At 53.1% G+C, this 13,387-nt stretch overlaps 1 protein-coding gene across 3 annotated transcripts in view; it reads left to right on the top strand.

Annotated features, from left to right (window-relative positions):
- Positions 1-13,387, top strand: part of PLXNA1 (plexin A1) — a 94,941-nt gene that overhangs the window by 27,606 nt on the left and 53,948 nt on the right. For all 3 annotated transcript variants that reach the window (XM_042823200.1, XM_042823198.1, XM_042823199.1), the window contains exons 4-8: positions 6,902-7,042; positions 9,194-9,294; positions 10,209-10,332; positions 12,331-12,484; positions 13,089-13,188. In XM_042823200.1, coding sequence (XP_042679134.1) covers positions 6,902-7,042; positions 9,194-9,294; positions 10,209-10,332; positions 12,331-12,484; positions 13,089-13,188 — 620 coding nt within the window. The remainder of the gene's footprint in view (positions 1-6,901; positions 7,043-9,193; positions 9,295-10,208; positions 10,333-12,330; positions 12,485-13,088; positions 13,189-13,387) is intronic.

Here is a 13,387-nt window from a genome sequence, read left to right as displayed (position 1 = left end):
TGGTCCAACCCCTCTGCAATGAACAGGGACACCTGCAGCTCCATCAGGAGCTCAGAGCCTGTCCAATCTGACCATTGGTTGGGTGTCCACCACATGGCCAGGAGCTGTGCAGAGGGGCACAGTGAGTGGGGACGTGGCACACACCGGGCTGGGTTGAGGGCCAGAGATGACTGTGGGCAGGGTTAGTGGACATGGTGGTGATGGGTTGACGATTGGACTTGGTCATCTTTGTGGTCTTTTCCAGCTTTAATGATTCTATAATTCTGTGTTACAAAGCTGTGAAATGCAGAAGGAATGTCAGCATGGAGAGCTCTACAAACACGCTGAGAGCTGGGGTGGGGAGGGCAAGGTGCGGTTGGAAGCAAAATATTTGTATGTGCTCTGCTCTGTGCTTGGCACACAGCCGGGTTCAGCTGGGTGTGAGCAGTGGGACAGCAGGAGCTTTCCTCCAGCCTTGGAGGTGTGCCTGTGTCCGGGAGCTGGAGGGGTCAGGGGGAGCTACCTGCAGTTTCCATCTCAGCCTGCTGATAGCTGGCATGTTGATTTAAAAATGAAAAAAATAGGAAGTGTGTCTGTAACTTTCCCACTGCCTGGTACGATGGATTGCTTTCCCATGAAGCACATTAAACAGTATATAATTTGTCACTGAATTCACGAGGCATTCTGCATGTCCAGTTCTGCTGCCTGCGTGAGACATTAATATTTAATGCTGTCAGTATGCCGTGTGTTTTTTCAGGCATTGATTTCTTTTTTTATTACTTATCAGCTTCCCCTGACCCATCAGGTGTGATCTGCCCATTGGGATCAAACAGCAGGGCAGCGGTCACGAGAGGAGCGATGCCGGTGTCAAACAGGTGACACAGGGTGCACCCAGGACTGCCCTCCTCCCTGCCGGGAGAGGGTGGGTTTTGTTTGTGTTGATATGCATTTGCAGCAATGTGTTACTGCAGCACGAGGCTTTGGGGCTGCGCGGTGTGGAAGCGATGGCTATTGGACCTGAGGTGGGGGCTGTTCCCAACTCCACGTGGGGCTTTTCCTGCCTTCTGGTGGCCCTTCCTTGAGGACAAGGAAGCAGCTCCTCTCTGCTGTGTTGTTGCTGCAGGGATCAGGAAGGAAGCAGCTATTTTCCTGGGGACGATGCAAGGGGAAGGAGCAGGAGGATCAGCTGAGCTCTGGTGTGCTGCAGCTCTGGGAGCCTCCTGTGTACTTTCTCCCCATGCAGCTTCAGGCAAAGCTGCCTCTTCCCTGAGTTTTGGGCTTCCCAACAGCTAGCTGGGAAGGGAGCATCTCCTGTGTCCCCCTTGCACAGTGTCCTGGTGCTGGGATGCGGAGGATAGATTCTTAGTCATTGGCATTGTGTTGCCTTGCTCAGGTTGCATGGGGGGAAGAGTTGTGTTGCCTTTTTGATCTGGACATTGGAGCAAGTAGGAAAATAAACAGTGTTTTGGGTGTGCAGGAGTGTTGCAGGAGAGATACTTGGACTGACACCCATGGGACAGGAAGCCAGGCTGCTGCTGGTGGTCTCCTTGCTGCTGAGGAGGTGAAAATAAAAGTGCTGAGCGCACACTGGAGAGCCAGCAGGGATGGCCATGGCAGTGGGGATACCCACCTTCCTCCCAGGGTAGTGGCTGTGCATTGCTGGGTGCTGGGCCCATCCCCTCACTGGGTCAGCCCTGAACGATTCTGATTGGGAAATAATTGCAATAATAAGAGAGATATTTTGCTCCCAAGGAATGAGACGATATAAACTGGGCACTGAGCCAGGAGAATTTTGAAGGGCAAAGCTGAGAAATCAATGGCTTGAGACTGCCGGAGCAGCTGGTGGGCTGGGGAGGAGTGGTGCCTGTGCCTCGGAGGGTCTTAGAGCAAGTGTGGGGCTCCAGGGGGGCCTTGGGGCTCTCACCCCACTCTGTGGTCTCCCCACATCCCTCTTTTGCTGACATTTGACTCTATCTCAATTCCTTACTGGAGGCTGCAGCTCTGGCACCGGGTCCTTCTCTCCAGTGGTTCAGTTTTCCTACAAAATGATGCAAAAGGTCTTAGTGAGAGCTTTTTGGTTCCATCAGAGCTGGTTGAGCTGTGAGGTGGGCTGTGGTTCTCCATCCCTTCTGCTGATGGGGCAATTCTAACTGATGCAGCTGCTCCCAAACCTGTGCTTCCCGGAGCACCCTGCTTCAGGCAGCCGCCTGCTCGCTCTAGAAGCTGAATGGGTAACTTCTGCTGTAATCCCTCTTTCCCTTAGACACTCTTTGCTTTGCATTCATGCTTTTCCTGCTCTTGGCATGGAGCTGGTAGGACTGTGGTTTTGGGTGAGGGACCACGTGGCTTTGGGAAGCTTTGCAGGCAGCCTGCAGCCCCTCCAGCTATATCCCATGGCAAAACCCCTGGTCGTAACCCATCTGCTCTCAGTCCATGTGGCTGAGCTCTTGGTGCCACCACGGGGACGTGACCACCGTGGTGACATGTGCTGCAAATGCAGTGTCACAGCTAACAGTGCAGGTCAGCTGCTGGGATTTGTCGCTGTTACGGGCGTTGATTTAGATTAAGTATCTTCTTGTTTTTTGCTTTATTATACTGATATAATTAAAGTTCCAATATTCTCTGGCTCACGGCAATGCAGGGCCTAGGACGTGAGTCTTGCTTGTATTAATCTTTATAAGTGGGTTGTACTGAATGGCAGCTCAGCTCACCCTTTGCCCTCGGTGTGTTATGAGTGCGGAAGCAGCTTCTTGGCCCTGTGCTGCCTGCTGACATCTCCCCGAGCTCTGTGTGCGCCCAGAATGCTGTGTCAGACCCCTAGAAATACTCAGCTGCAGTGCAGTGGCCACGGGGGAGTCATGGGCACATTCCAGTGTGGGGCAGCTGCTGCCTGCCCAGGCTGCATTGCTGGCATTTTTCTGCTGGGATATGGCAGGAATGCATCTCCAAATCCCCCTTCCTGCTGCCCATGTCCTTGCAGTTCAGTCCTCTTTGTCTATGCTTCCTGGCAGTGCTGAGCCATCCCAGCAGTGATCCGCTTGGTGCTCATCCTCACCTCGTTGGATGCAGGGTTTTGGTGACCTGAAACACAGTGTTCAGCACCACATCCTCACCTCGTCCCCGAACACTTGTCCCTGCTGTTGTCCCCAGCCAGCACCCCCTATCCAAAAGCACTGTCTGCATCGACTGTGCCTCCCCGAGGACAGCTGATGCTGCAGCCTCACAGCTGCTTCTAGTCCTGCATTTTCGAGGTGGCTGAGCAGGGATAGAGGGGGGAAAGGAGCGTTCCTCCTAAAGCAGCTGATGCAGGAACCTCATTTTGGAAACTAGAGAAGGGCATGCGGGTGGCAGCTGCTGTGCTGCTGCTCCCTGGGGCTGAGGGTGCGGGGAAGGCATGTGGGGGTGCTGGGGGCCCGGCTGCCTCGGGGTGAGCCCAGGCCACATGCACAGGGCTGGACATAGGATCCTCTGCTTCCTGCCCTGAGCTGGGCTGTGTGGTATTGGGTGACGCTCCCCAGCAGCTGTCACCTCCGCCCCAGGTCAGCTGGGGCTGAGCAGGTCCTGTCTGGCCTTGGGGAGGTATTTTGCATGATACTGAGGTTTCTGCAGCATGGGGACCCTTGGGGCCCCCCGTGTGTTGTCACCCTCCACTTGCAGTCTTGGGCTCTGCAGAGCTGTGGCACAGGGCTGTCCCTGCGGGTTTACCACTCGCTACATCCCCGGTGAGTACTGGGGAGAGAGCGGGGAAGGCTTTGAAACGCGCTCCTGTAAATAAGCCCTCCTTTCTCCTTGCCTGTCAGCTCTGTGCGAGCCCCGTGGAACTGGAAAGGGTCCCCGTGAAAAGGCTGCGGAGTGTGTTTGAGGCAGATAAGTCCCTGCCTTTGAAGTGTGGCAGGCGGGCGAAAGCGCCCTCCTCTCGTCTCTCCTGCCAGCCGCTGAGCATTAATCACAGCCGTGCGCAGATAAGAGCAGAGCACAAAGCGTCACCGAGCACTTCTCGTGCCAAGAGGAGGGGGCTGCCGGCAGCGGGCAGGGGGTGGGAGAACCAGGTGTCCCCCTGCAGGGATGTGGGTGACTCCAGCTCCTCTCTTGGTCACTGTCTCTGTGCCGCGGTGCCGTGCAGCTGTGCCGTGCAGTCTGCCCTGGCTGCTGCTGCTGCTGCTTGTTAAATCCAAAGGCAGCCCTGGTATGTTGGCAGCCGCTTTCCTCACCGGCTGTGCTCGCTCCCCACCCGCTGTGCCTGTGCCGGGGCTGAGCTGTACAGCGCCGGGCTGCCCATGGCTGCTGTTGGGTCCCCTCATCTCTGCCTGCGAGGGGTAACAGCCTCTGGTTGACCCAGTAGAGGTTTGGGTTGTCTATCGGGAAAAATACTTCTCAGAAAGAGCAGTGATGGCGCTGCCCAAGGAGAAGTGGAGTCATGAGTCCCTGGAGGTGTTTCAGAACCTTGGAGATGTGACACTAAGGGATGTGGTTATGGGCATGGTGGGGGTTGGCATTGGTGATCTTAGAGGTCTTTCCAATCTTAATGATTCTGTGGTCTCACCACCTGCCTTGCCAAGCTGGGTAGCTTCTCAACCCCGAGCTGTGCACATTGCCACTGTAGGTTCCTTGAAGTCGTATAGGTCAAGGGGTGAAATACACAGGCTGGGAGGAAGATGGTCTAGTTTTTGGGTGGTCCTGTGTGGAGCCAGGAGTTGACTCAGTGATCCTTATTGGTCCCTTCCAACTGGGGATATTCTGTGAAGAAGAGTGCCTGGGAGCAGGTGAGAAAGCAAAGGGTTTATTTAAGCAAAATAAGTTTTGTTCTGATGAGTGTTTTTTGTTATCCACAACTGAATTTCCAGCTGTGTGCACAAACCACCAACTTAATTTCTGTGGTGTCTTCCACCCAAGGGTGCTTTGCTCCATTCATCCATCGTCAGCCTCCCTGTCTGAAGCCCACACGAGGAGGGCATGACTCATCCAGAGCTCAAGGATATGGCAGTGGTTGGGATGATGCCAGCTAGTAGAGGCACCCCAATGCCTCAGTGGGGCTGGAGAGAGGCAGTAGCATCCTTCATTTCATTGTAGCCCTGTGATTCCTTCCAGCCCCATAGGAAGCAAAGCTCAAGCCTGAAGCAGCCGGCTCTGCTGCGCGGAGACAGGTAGAGCAAGGGCAGGAATCCAGAGCGAGAAATTAGTGCAAGTAATTATTAGTATTGGGTAATTATATCAGCGTCAGGATGAGGAGAAAGGTTAATAGATTTTTTTTTTTTTTGGTAAATGTCTTTTCCCCTGGGTGGAAGGGAAGCAGGGTGGGCAGGAAGGCACGTGCTTCCGAGGGGGCTGCTCTGATTAAAGCACATCCTCTCCCCCTGCCCCAGCCACCGCTGGCCCCGCAGGTGGGCATGGGCTGGGAGCAGCCCCATGCCAGTAACTGATGCTGCTCATCTCATCCTCTAGCTTTGGGAAACTGCCGTCCTATGGCCCAATCAGCCCACCCAGGTCTTCAAACCTCATTTTGGCTGTCCCCCAGACCTGCAATTAGAACATCCTCAGCAGTGGGAGCTGTGTGCATCGCAGACCCCACCGGAGCGCTCCGTGTGCCGCCGCCTCTTTGCTTACAGCGATTATTTTTAGGTCCTTCCTGGAGCCTCAAATTAACTGGAAGTGCTTCACGTCTGTTGGTTTTTTTGCTTTTTTTTTTTTGATACATCTCTTTCTCTTTCCCAGCACTGCGCAGTGCAATAATGTAATGGGGAAATTACCCCGCTAGTTAAAAATTACTGCCAGTGCGACATCCACCCGTAGATCTATTTTAGAACCAGGGTAAAACTGTATCGATTCCTCTGCGCCGCAGCTACGGCCCATAAAAGGGCTGGAAAGGTGCATTTGTCACGTTGCCATAGCGAGGGATGGATGCTGCTGCTGGGATCAGTAAAAACCCTCCTCTGGGGGGACCTTGGGTGATGCTGGGTGCTTTGTGTGGGATGTTCCCTGTACAGGTGCTGGGGGTTTGAGCTCTGATGTTGGAGTGAGGTGAATGTGGTCTTGAAGCTGTGGGCATGAAGATACCCCTAGAAGGGCGGGCGGAGGCTTTGGGATGGGCTTTGGGCATCTCTTGGGTTCTCAGCATGTGGTGGTATGTGGCATAGCGATGATGGGGAGTGTGGTGTGGGTGGGTCTGGCAAACCATGCTGAAGGACAGATGACCTGTTCTGGGTTATCGTGGAGGGAGTGTCCCTCAGTAACGGGAAAATGGGCGTAGAGGTGTGCAGCAGGGGTGGGAAGCAGAGAAAGGGTGTTTTTGGCTGTGGCATGGGCTCCAGCAAGCTGTATCTGCCTCAGTAAGGCCAGTCCTGAGGTCCCTCCATGCACTGCTGCTCCCCAGCTGCTCAGGGGTCTCTTTTTTTAATTAAATACATTTGTTTTGTAAAATGGCCTAAAAATAATCCGGGACTGGTGCATGCAGGAGGCTGGCGGTGAATCAAAGGCGTCGCTCTAATTAAACGGGCCCCGGTTTGTTTGTGAGCCGCATACATTTCCATGCTAATCAGCTGCACAACAGGATCTGGCTTTCCCAGCTCCTGATTGGGAACGTTGCAAATGGGGAGGGGGATTGGGAAGACAAGGCAGTGCTTGGGATGAGATGTGGTATTTTTTTTGGGGGGGGGGACGGGGGCATCGGGTTCTCCACAGCCCATCCGCTTGGGTTGGTGTTAGCAGGATGTGTACATCTCACCTGTGGCTTGTGTGTGGTCCTGCTGCTGCTGGGGGAGTGCTGAGGTGATGATAGGGTCTGGGATGCTTTGCCATGCTGCAGCGGCCACAGCTTGTCGCCTCCAGTAAGGGGGGACAGCATCCCAATAATGGGGCACTTTCCCCACCCAGGCAGAGGTGAAGGGTGCGTGGGTCTGTGCTTATTCCTTGCTCTCTCCTGCAGATCCTGGTGGACTTGCCGGCTGACAGGAAGCACCAAACGCTGCAGTATGAGAACGTGGTGGCCCATGAAGGCAGCTCCATCCTGCGGGACCTGGTGCTGAGCCCTGACCGCCAGCACCTCTACGCCATGACTGAGAAGCAGGTAAGAGGTGGGGGCTGCAGCCCCCAAAGCCGCGCCGCTGCCACATGCTGTGTCACTTGTCTTTCCCCCTCTCTGTTCCCTGCCCAGCCGTGCTGGTGGCATCCCTCAGATGCACTGTTGTCTTTGTTGCCTTTGCCCTGATGTCCAGTCTGCACTTTCCTTCTTTATCCTTTGATGTCTCACTGGGGACAACCCCCTGCCCGACAGTCACTTGCCTACTCACCCTAATGGCTGGGAAGGGCAGATGACATGCTCTCCAGGCTCTGGCCCCAGCTGCCACCAGAGCTGCCCAGCTACCTCTGTCCCGCCTCAATCATACCACCTGGGAACACTCAGCTCTTCCCTACTCCCCCTTGTACAAAAACACCACCTCAGGGCACATCTCCCAGACATGGCCCTTCTGTTCCTCTCCTCCCTGTGGTCCCTGCCCCGGGCATTAGTTGTTAGTAGCAGCTGCTCGAAATCCCTGTGCCCTGAGGAGCAAGGACTGCTGTGAGAGCTGGCATCCCTGCTTGTGGGGCTGTGAACCTCCACCCTGCCCTCAGGCTCTGCAGGTGGGCAGAAGCTCCTTGCTCTGAGCAGCCTGTTCTCTCTGGAATAGCTGCTTTTGCACCCTGGGGCAAGGGGAGCCATTGGCTGGAGCTGGTACAGCTGATGTGTCCCCAAACTTCCATGTGTGCACCTCTGTGCCTACTGCTGCCATCCCCAGTTCAGAGCTATCCAAAGGAACAAATCTAACTCAGGCATGGGCATGCAGCTGTCATCCTGAAAGCGTGGTTGGTGCTCACGATAAGGAGTTTTAGTTGGCTGTGAGAGAGTTTGCATGCTCCTGGGCTTGCTGGAGAGCCTGCTGCTACAAGTTAATCCATCAAAGGGCTGCCAGCACGGGTGAGGTCCCCGCTGTGTCAGGGCTTTGTGCCGAGCAGCAGTGGCACTTTTTGGAGCTGTCGGGCTGTGTGGTCACAGCCTCGTAGCCTGGCCTTGTCTCCTCCCCATATCCAGCCTGGGTGGCAGAGGAGGAGAGAGCCCAGCCCAGGGGTGGCAACTCTGTGCTCCTCCCCGGTGAGAAGGAGATCAAGGGGCTGTTTTTTTCCCTGAAAACCAATTCTGTGCTGGTATCTCAGCCCCAGCTCCTCCTCAACTTCTCTTTGGGAAGCTTTTCTGCGGGCAGAGCATTCTCAGCCAGGGTTATCTCAGGAATGTCTCAGGAGTTTGGAGTTGTGCTGGGCGCTGCCTGATGGGAAGAGGTGTGCATGGGTGGGAGTGCTGCAGAACTCCTGGCCACTGGCCCGGGGCTTTGGAAGGGGAAAGGATGCTGGAGCAGGGCCTTGCATTTGTCTAGACAGCCCCACGGGGATGGCAGAATCTTTTCCCCCCTCCTCCCAGTTCCTGTCTCTGGTTTCTGGTCTGCTGCAGGAAACCTGAGGCTTTCCAGGTGAGGCAGAAATTGTAGGCTGCAAAATTCAAAACAAGGGCAGTGCCACACCACAGCTCGCAGTGGAAGTCTCCCAGTGCTGTGCCCATTGCTCTCTCCACCCTCTATCTTCCTCACTATGGAGCTTCACAGCTTTCCCTCCCTTTGACAGGAGCTCCTGGGATTGAGGCTGTGTTTCTGGGTTCTGGAGAGGAGGGGAGACTGGGGAAGCAGAGGAGGGGAGGAGCTTCCCAAGCCCCCATCCTGTCCCCCCCCCACTTTTCCTTCCCATTCCTTAATAAAAGCTTCTCTCTTCCCTACTGCAGCTTGGTGTTATCAGAGTGCTGGTGGAAAGTAATTAAATGAACAGTTGTAACAGAGCTCGAAGGGCTCGGAGAACGAGGGGATTTTAATCAAATCTGGAGGAGCAATTAATAAAGGAGTGGTAACCCTTTCGGAGCAGGACTACCAGCTGCAGGGGTGTGTGGGAGGTATTGGAAGCTGGTGTCAGGGCTGAGCTATTCCCCAAACTCTGCGAAGATGAAAGTTTCCTCATTCTGGCCTTGCTGGGCTGGCCAGGAGATGGTGGTGATTGTTCTTGTAGAGTTCCCGGACTCAGAAATGTGATGTCCAAGGCATTTCCCAATGGGGAACCATGGGGTGGTGGATCCATTCCCTTTGAGCCCTTGCTTTCCCAGCTGTCCCCTTGGGCACCCCTTCACTGCCTTTTCCCACAGGTGACGCGGGTGCCGGTAGAGAGCTGTGAGCAATACGAGAGCTGTGAGCTGTGCCTGGGCTCCCGGGACCCCCACTGTGGCTGGTGTGTCCTCCACAATGTGTAAGTACCAGGGCTGGTGCCCCTCACACCCAGCTATGGGGAATGGAGCCTTTGCTGTTTCAGTTCTGGCGAGGCTGTGCCTTGAACACTGTGTTCAGCTGTAGGACCTTCGCTGCAAGGCATTGAGGTGCTGAAGAGTGTTCAGATATGAGGAGCAGCTGAGGGAACTGGGATTGCTCAGACTGGAGCAGAGGAGGCTCAGGGGAGACCTCATTGCTCTCTACAAGTGCCTGAAAGGAGGCTGTGGTGAGGTGAGGGTTGGCCTCTTCTCCCAAGTAACAGCAATAAGATGATAGGATAAGTTGTGCCCAGTGAGGTTCAGGTTGGATATTAGAAAGCATTTCTTCTCAGGAGAGGTGAGGTACTGGCACAGGCTGACCAGGGAGGTGGTGGGGTCACCATCTGAAGGTGTGCAAGAACTGTGGAGGTGTGACACTAGAGGAACATGGTCAGTGGGAATGGTGGGAGTGGATTGATAGTTGTACTAGATTGTCTTAAAGGTCTTTTCCAACCTTAATGTTTCTGTGATTTTATGACAGGACTGTAAGACGTGTGCGTTGTTCACTTTCTCTCTCCATTTTGCCTAGCATTTAATTAAAACACTTCCCATAATGAAATAATGTTGTTGCAGAAAGCGTGGAGAGCAGCAGGGAGGGAGTCATCTGCTCCGTAAAGGAGGTGATGGAGCATTGCAGGCTGCTCTGTAGGGGTTGGGGAGCTGCGTGTGTTTGACAGGGATGCTGCAACAGAAGAGGAGAGGGATGTGAGCATGGCTGCGCTGTAGCAGAGGTGCTGGCACAAAGGGAAAGCGGAGCTTCTGTTCTGACCTCAGGCACCGGAGGCCCATTGCTGGGCACCTCATCCCCCCATTGGGTATTTCTCAGCTTCTCTTCTTGGTGATTTCATCCCCCCAGATGCTCACGCAAGGACCGCTGCGAACGCGCAGATGAGCCCCAGCGTTTTGCCTCCGAGCTGCGGCAGTGCGTGCAGCTCACCGTGCAGCCCAGGAACATCTCAGTCACCATGTCTGAGGTCCCGGTAAGTCCTCAGGGCTGGGAGGGCAGCGATTAAGTTAAATAACGAGCGACTGATAGGGAGAAACGAGAAGAGAGATCTGATACAAATAAAATGTAGGGGATTGATGAGGGCCGGCCTGTTGCTGGATGCAGATAATAAAACTGTTGATTACTATTCAGAAAAGATGTAACCAAGCAATAAATGTTTCTCCACAGTATAAATAACAACATCAGATTTGCCATTTGTAGGCCAGAGATCCATCTAGCTCAATATCCTGTCTGACAGCGGCCAGTAGTAGATATTTTGGGATGTGACTTAGATGCACAGCTCACTGCTCTGTCTGTGCAGACAGAAAGGATGATGTACTTCCATGAAGTATTTTCCAGGCCATTAGCACTGTAAAGAGAATGCAAAACAGCGTATACTAGCAATAAACTTTTGCAAGCTGCCAGGTCTGGATGTCTGGCACTCAGGAGTCCTGAAGGAGTTGGCCTAAGAGTTCCTTGGCTTGCAGATGGAGCTTTGTAATAAAGAAGTGGATGTTGAGAAAAGTCCAGCAAGCAGAAAAGACTCTTGTTGGAAGGGCACGTGGGATGACCCAAGTGGCTCAAGATTGCTTGGTTTGACATCATGCTGAGAAAAGCTAGTGGAAAAAAATGAGGCAGGATACAACTGATGGAGAATCAAGGATGGGAATATAATTAATGCTAGTCAATGTAGTTTTGTGTCAAACAAACCACATTTTGTTCTTTGATGAAATTATGACTTGAATTAGAAGAGGGACTGCAGGGATGTGATGTCTCTAGACTTCTACAAGGCATTTGACTCGGTACAACACAACATTCTGATTAAAAATTAGCATTATACAATATTGATAAAGCATGTGTTAAGTGGATTAAGAACTGGCTCCGTGACAGATCTCAAAAAGTCATTGTCAGAGGGGAATTGTCACTGAATGGAAACATTTTGAAAGTGCTTCTGCAGGGATTGGAGTGCAGCTTTGGCTTTTCATCGGTAATGTGGAAACAAATGCGGAATTGCAGCTGATGAGATCTGCAGAGGATGCTGAGACCAACGGAGTGGCGTGTTATGGGGTGATGGGGAGATCCCCACAGGGTTTGTGCTAGCTCAGTGGGGAAAGTGGATTTGATACTGCCAGGTCTGGACTTTGAGGAGTAAGGCTGGCTTTTGAGAGATGTCCTGGGAAGTGATGATATTGGAAAAGATCCCAGTGCGCTGATCCCAGGAAGGGCTGCTGGTGCTCCCTGGGCATTGCTGGAAGGCATTTGTTGCTCTCTCTGTGCCTGCTAGCTGCCTATACCCTGGGGTCTGCTGTGATTAGTGCTGGGATGCAGCACTTGGGTCGGAGACAGCTGCTTAAAGGAGGCTGAGCACCTTCAGTAAACAGCATGTAAATGAGTTGGGGCTGAAGAAAATGCCTTCCAGTGAGAGACTTCCCGAGCTCAATCTGCTTAGCTTATCAAAAAGGAGATTAAGAGGTGACTTGATTACAGAGTATAAGTGCCTTTACGAGGAGCAAATATCAGGGACTAAAGGGCTTTTTAATCTATCAAGGAAAGGCATAACAAGAACTAATGGCTGGAAGCTGAGAAAAATTCAAATTAGAAATAAGGCAAGCGTTTTGTAAAGTGAGAACTGCTGACCCCTGCAATGAATTTGCAGAGAAAAGGGTGAATTCCTTCCCTCTTGATGTCTGCAGAAGTAGATGCTTTTCTGTAAAGCATTCTTTAGCCAAACACTGTGCTTGGTCTCTGCAGAGAGGTGAGACATAATGGTTTGTGGTGCAGCAGAGGGCAAAGGATGTGATGCATTCAGGATTCTAAGCCATTTGCATCTGCGCTCCTGGCTTGAGCACTGAGGTCCTGCATGGGGACCATGTGTGTGGACCGGGGAGGGGTGTTGCACCCCTGGTTTTCCTGTTGGCTGTTTGCACACAGCAAACACAAAGGAGTCATTTTGTTAGCTTCCTAAGGCCGTGCTCCATGTTCTCTCCCCCAGCTGGTCCTGCAGGCCTGGAACGTCCCCGACCTCTCGGCGGGAGTCAACTGCTCCTTTGAAGACTTCACTGAGTCCGAGAGCCGCATTGAAGATGGGAAGATCTACTGCAGCTCTCCATCTGCCAGGGACGTCATTCCCATCACCAGGGGCCGTGGTGAGCTTGTGTCCTTTGTCTTGGCTTTGCCCCATAGGCAGACGCTGAGGAGAACAGACCTGTGGCAGAGATCCCCAGCCCCAAGCAGGGTGGGAATGGGTTCTTGGGGTGCTGGAGTAAAAGGACATTGCTGCTTCTCCAGGAGTGATGCTTTGATGTCCTTGCTCTTTTCCAAGCCGTGGGTGCAGCTACATGCTGACACAGTAATGTTCAGTGCAGCAGTCCTGCAAAGCCTGTGCATGCCAGCCTCATTCCAAACCTGTGGACAATTTCTGTAGATGTCTATGGACACTGCTGGCCATGGAACTGTTAAACTCTCCTCCAGTGCCACTCTCGTACCCCGGGGCAGGCATCTGTCCCTATGCTGTAGTTAGCTAAAGGGGCTTGATGCTGCTCCTGGGCCCTGCTGGCCCACTTAGTGGCTGGGTGGATATGGATGGGCACTTTCCTTTTATTTCTAGATTTGGGATTTTGTTAATTAACAAGAGTGGATATTGTTGCCCAGATCCTTCCAATCCATCACAAGCCGTGGGCTGAACACATGCCCGGGTGTTCATTTCACTGTGTCATTTCTGATGCCTTTCTCTGCCTTGTTCTCTCTCAGGAGATAAGCGGGTGGTGAAACTCTACCTGAAATCTAAGGAGACTGGGAAAAAGTTCGCCTCTGTGGATTTTGTTTTCTATAACTGCAGCGTCCATCAATCGTAAGTGGTCTGGGCTCCGTGGGTGTGCTCTGAGAGCAGATGGGCTGGGCAGTGTGAGACTTGATCAGAGAGATATCCATTTGTGGGTGCTGATGTTGCAAGCAGAAAGGAAGGTTGAGCACGGCGGTATTGGCAGCGAGAACCCTCTTTTTGAACAATGGGGCAGTGACCAGAGAGCTCACAGTTGGTTTGGATGTGT

Source organism: Centrocercus urophasianus, unplaced genomic scaffold, assembly GCF_019232065.1.
Source record: "Centrocercus urophasianus isolate 14NV4802_14NV808 unplaced genomic scaffold, USGS_Curo_1.0 seq_22, whole genome shotgun sequence".
Classification (NCBI taxonomy): domain Eukaryota; kingdom Metazoa; phylum Chordata; class Aves; order Galliformes; family Phasianidae; genus Centrocercus; species Centrocercus urophasianus.
The sequence above is the reverse complement of the archived record's forward strand: the minus strand, read 5'-3'. Positions and strand labels throughout refer to the sequence as shown.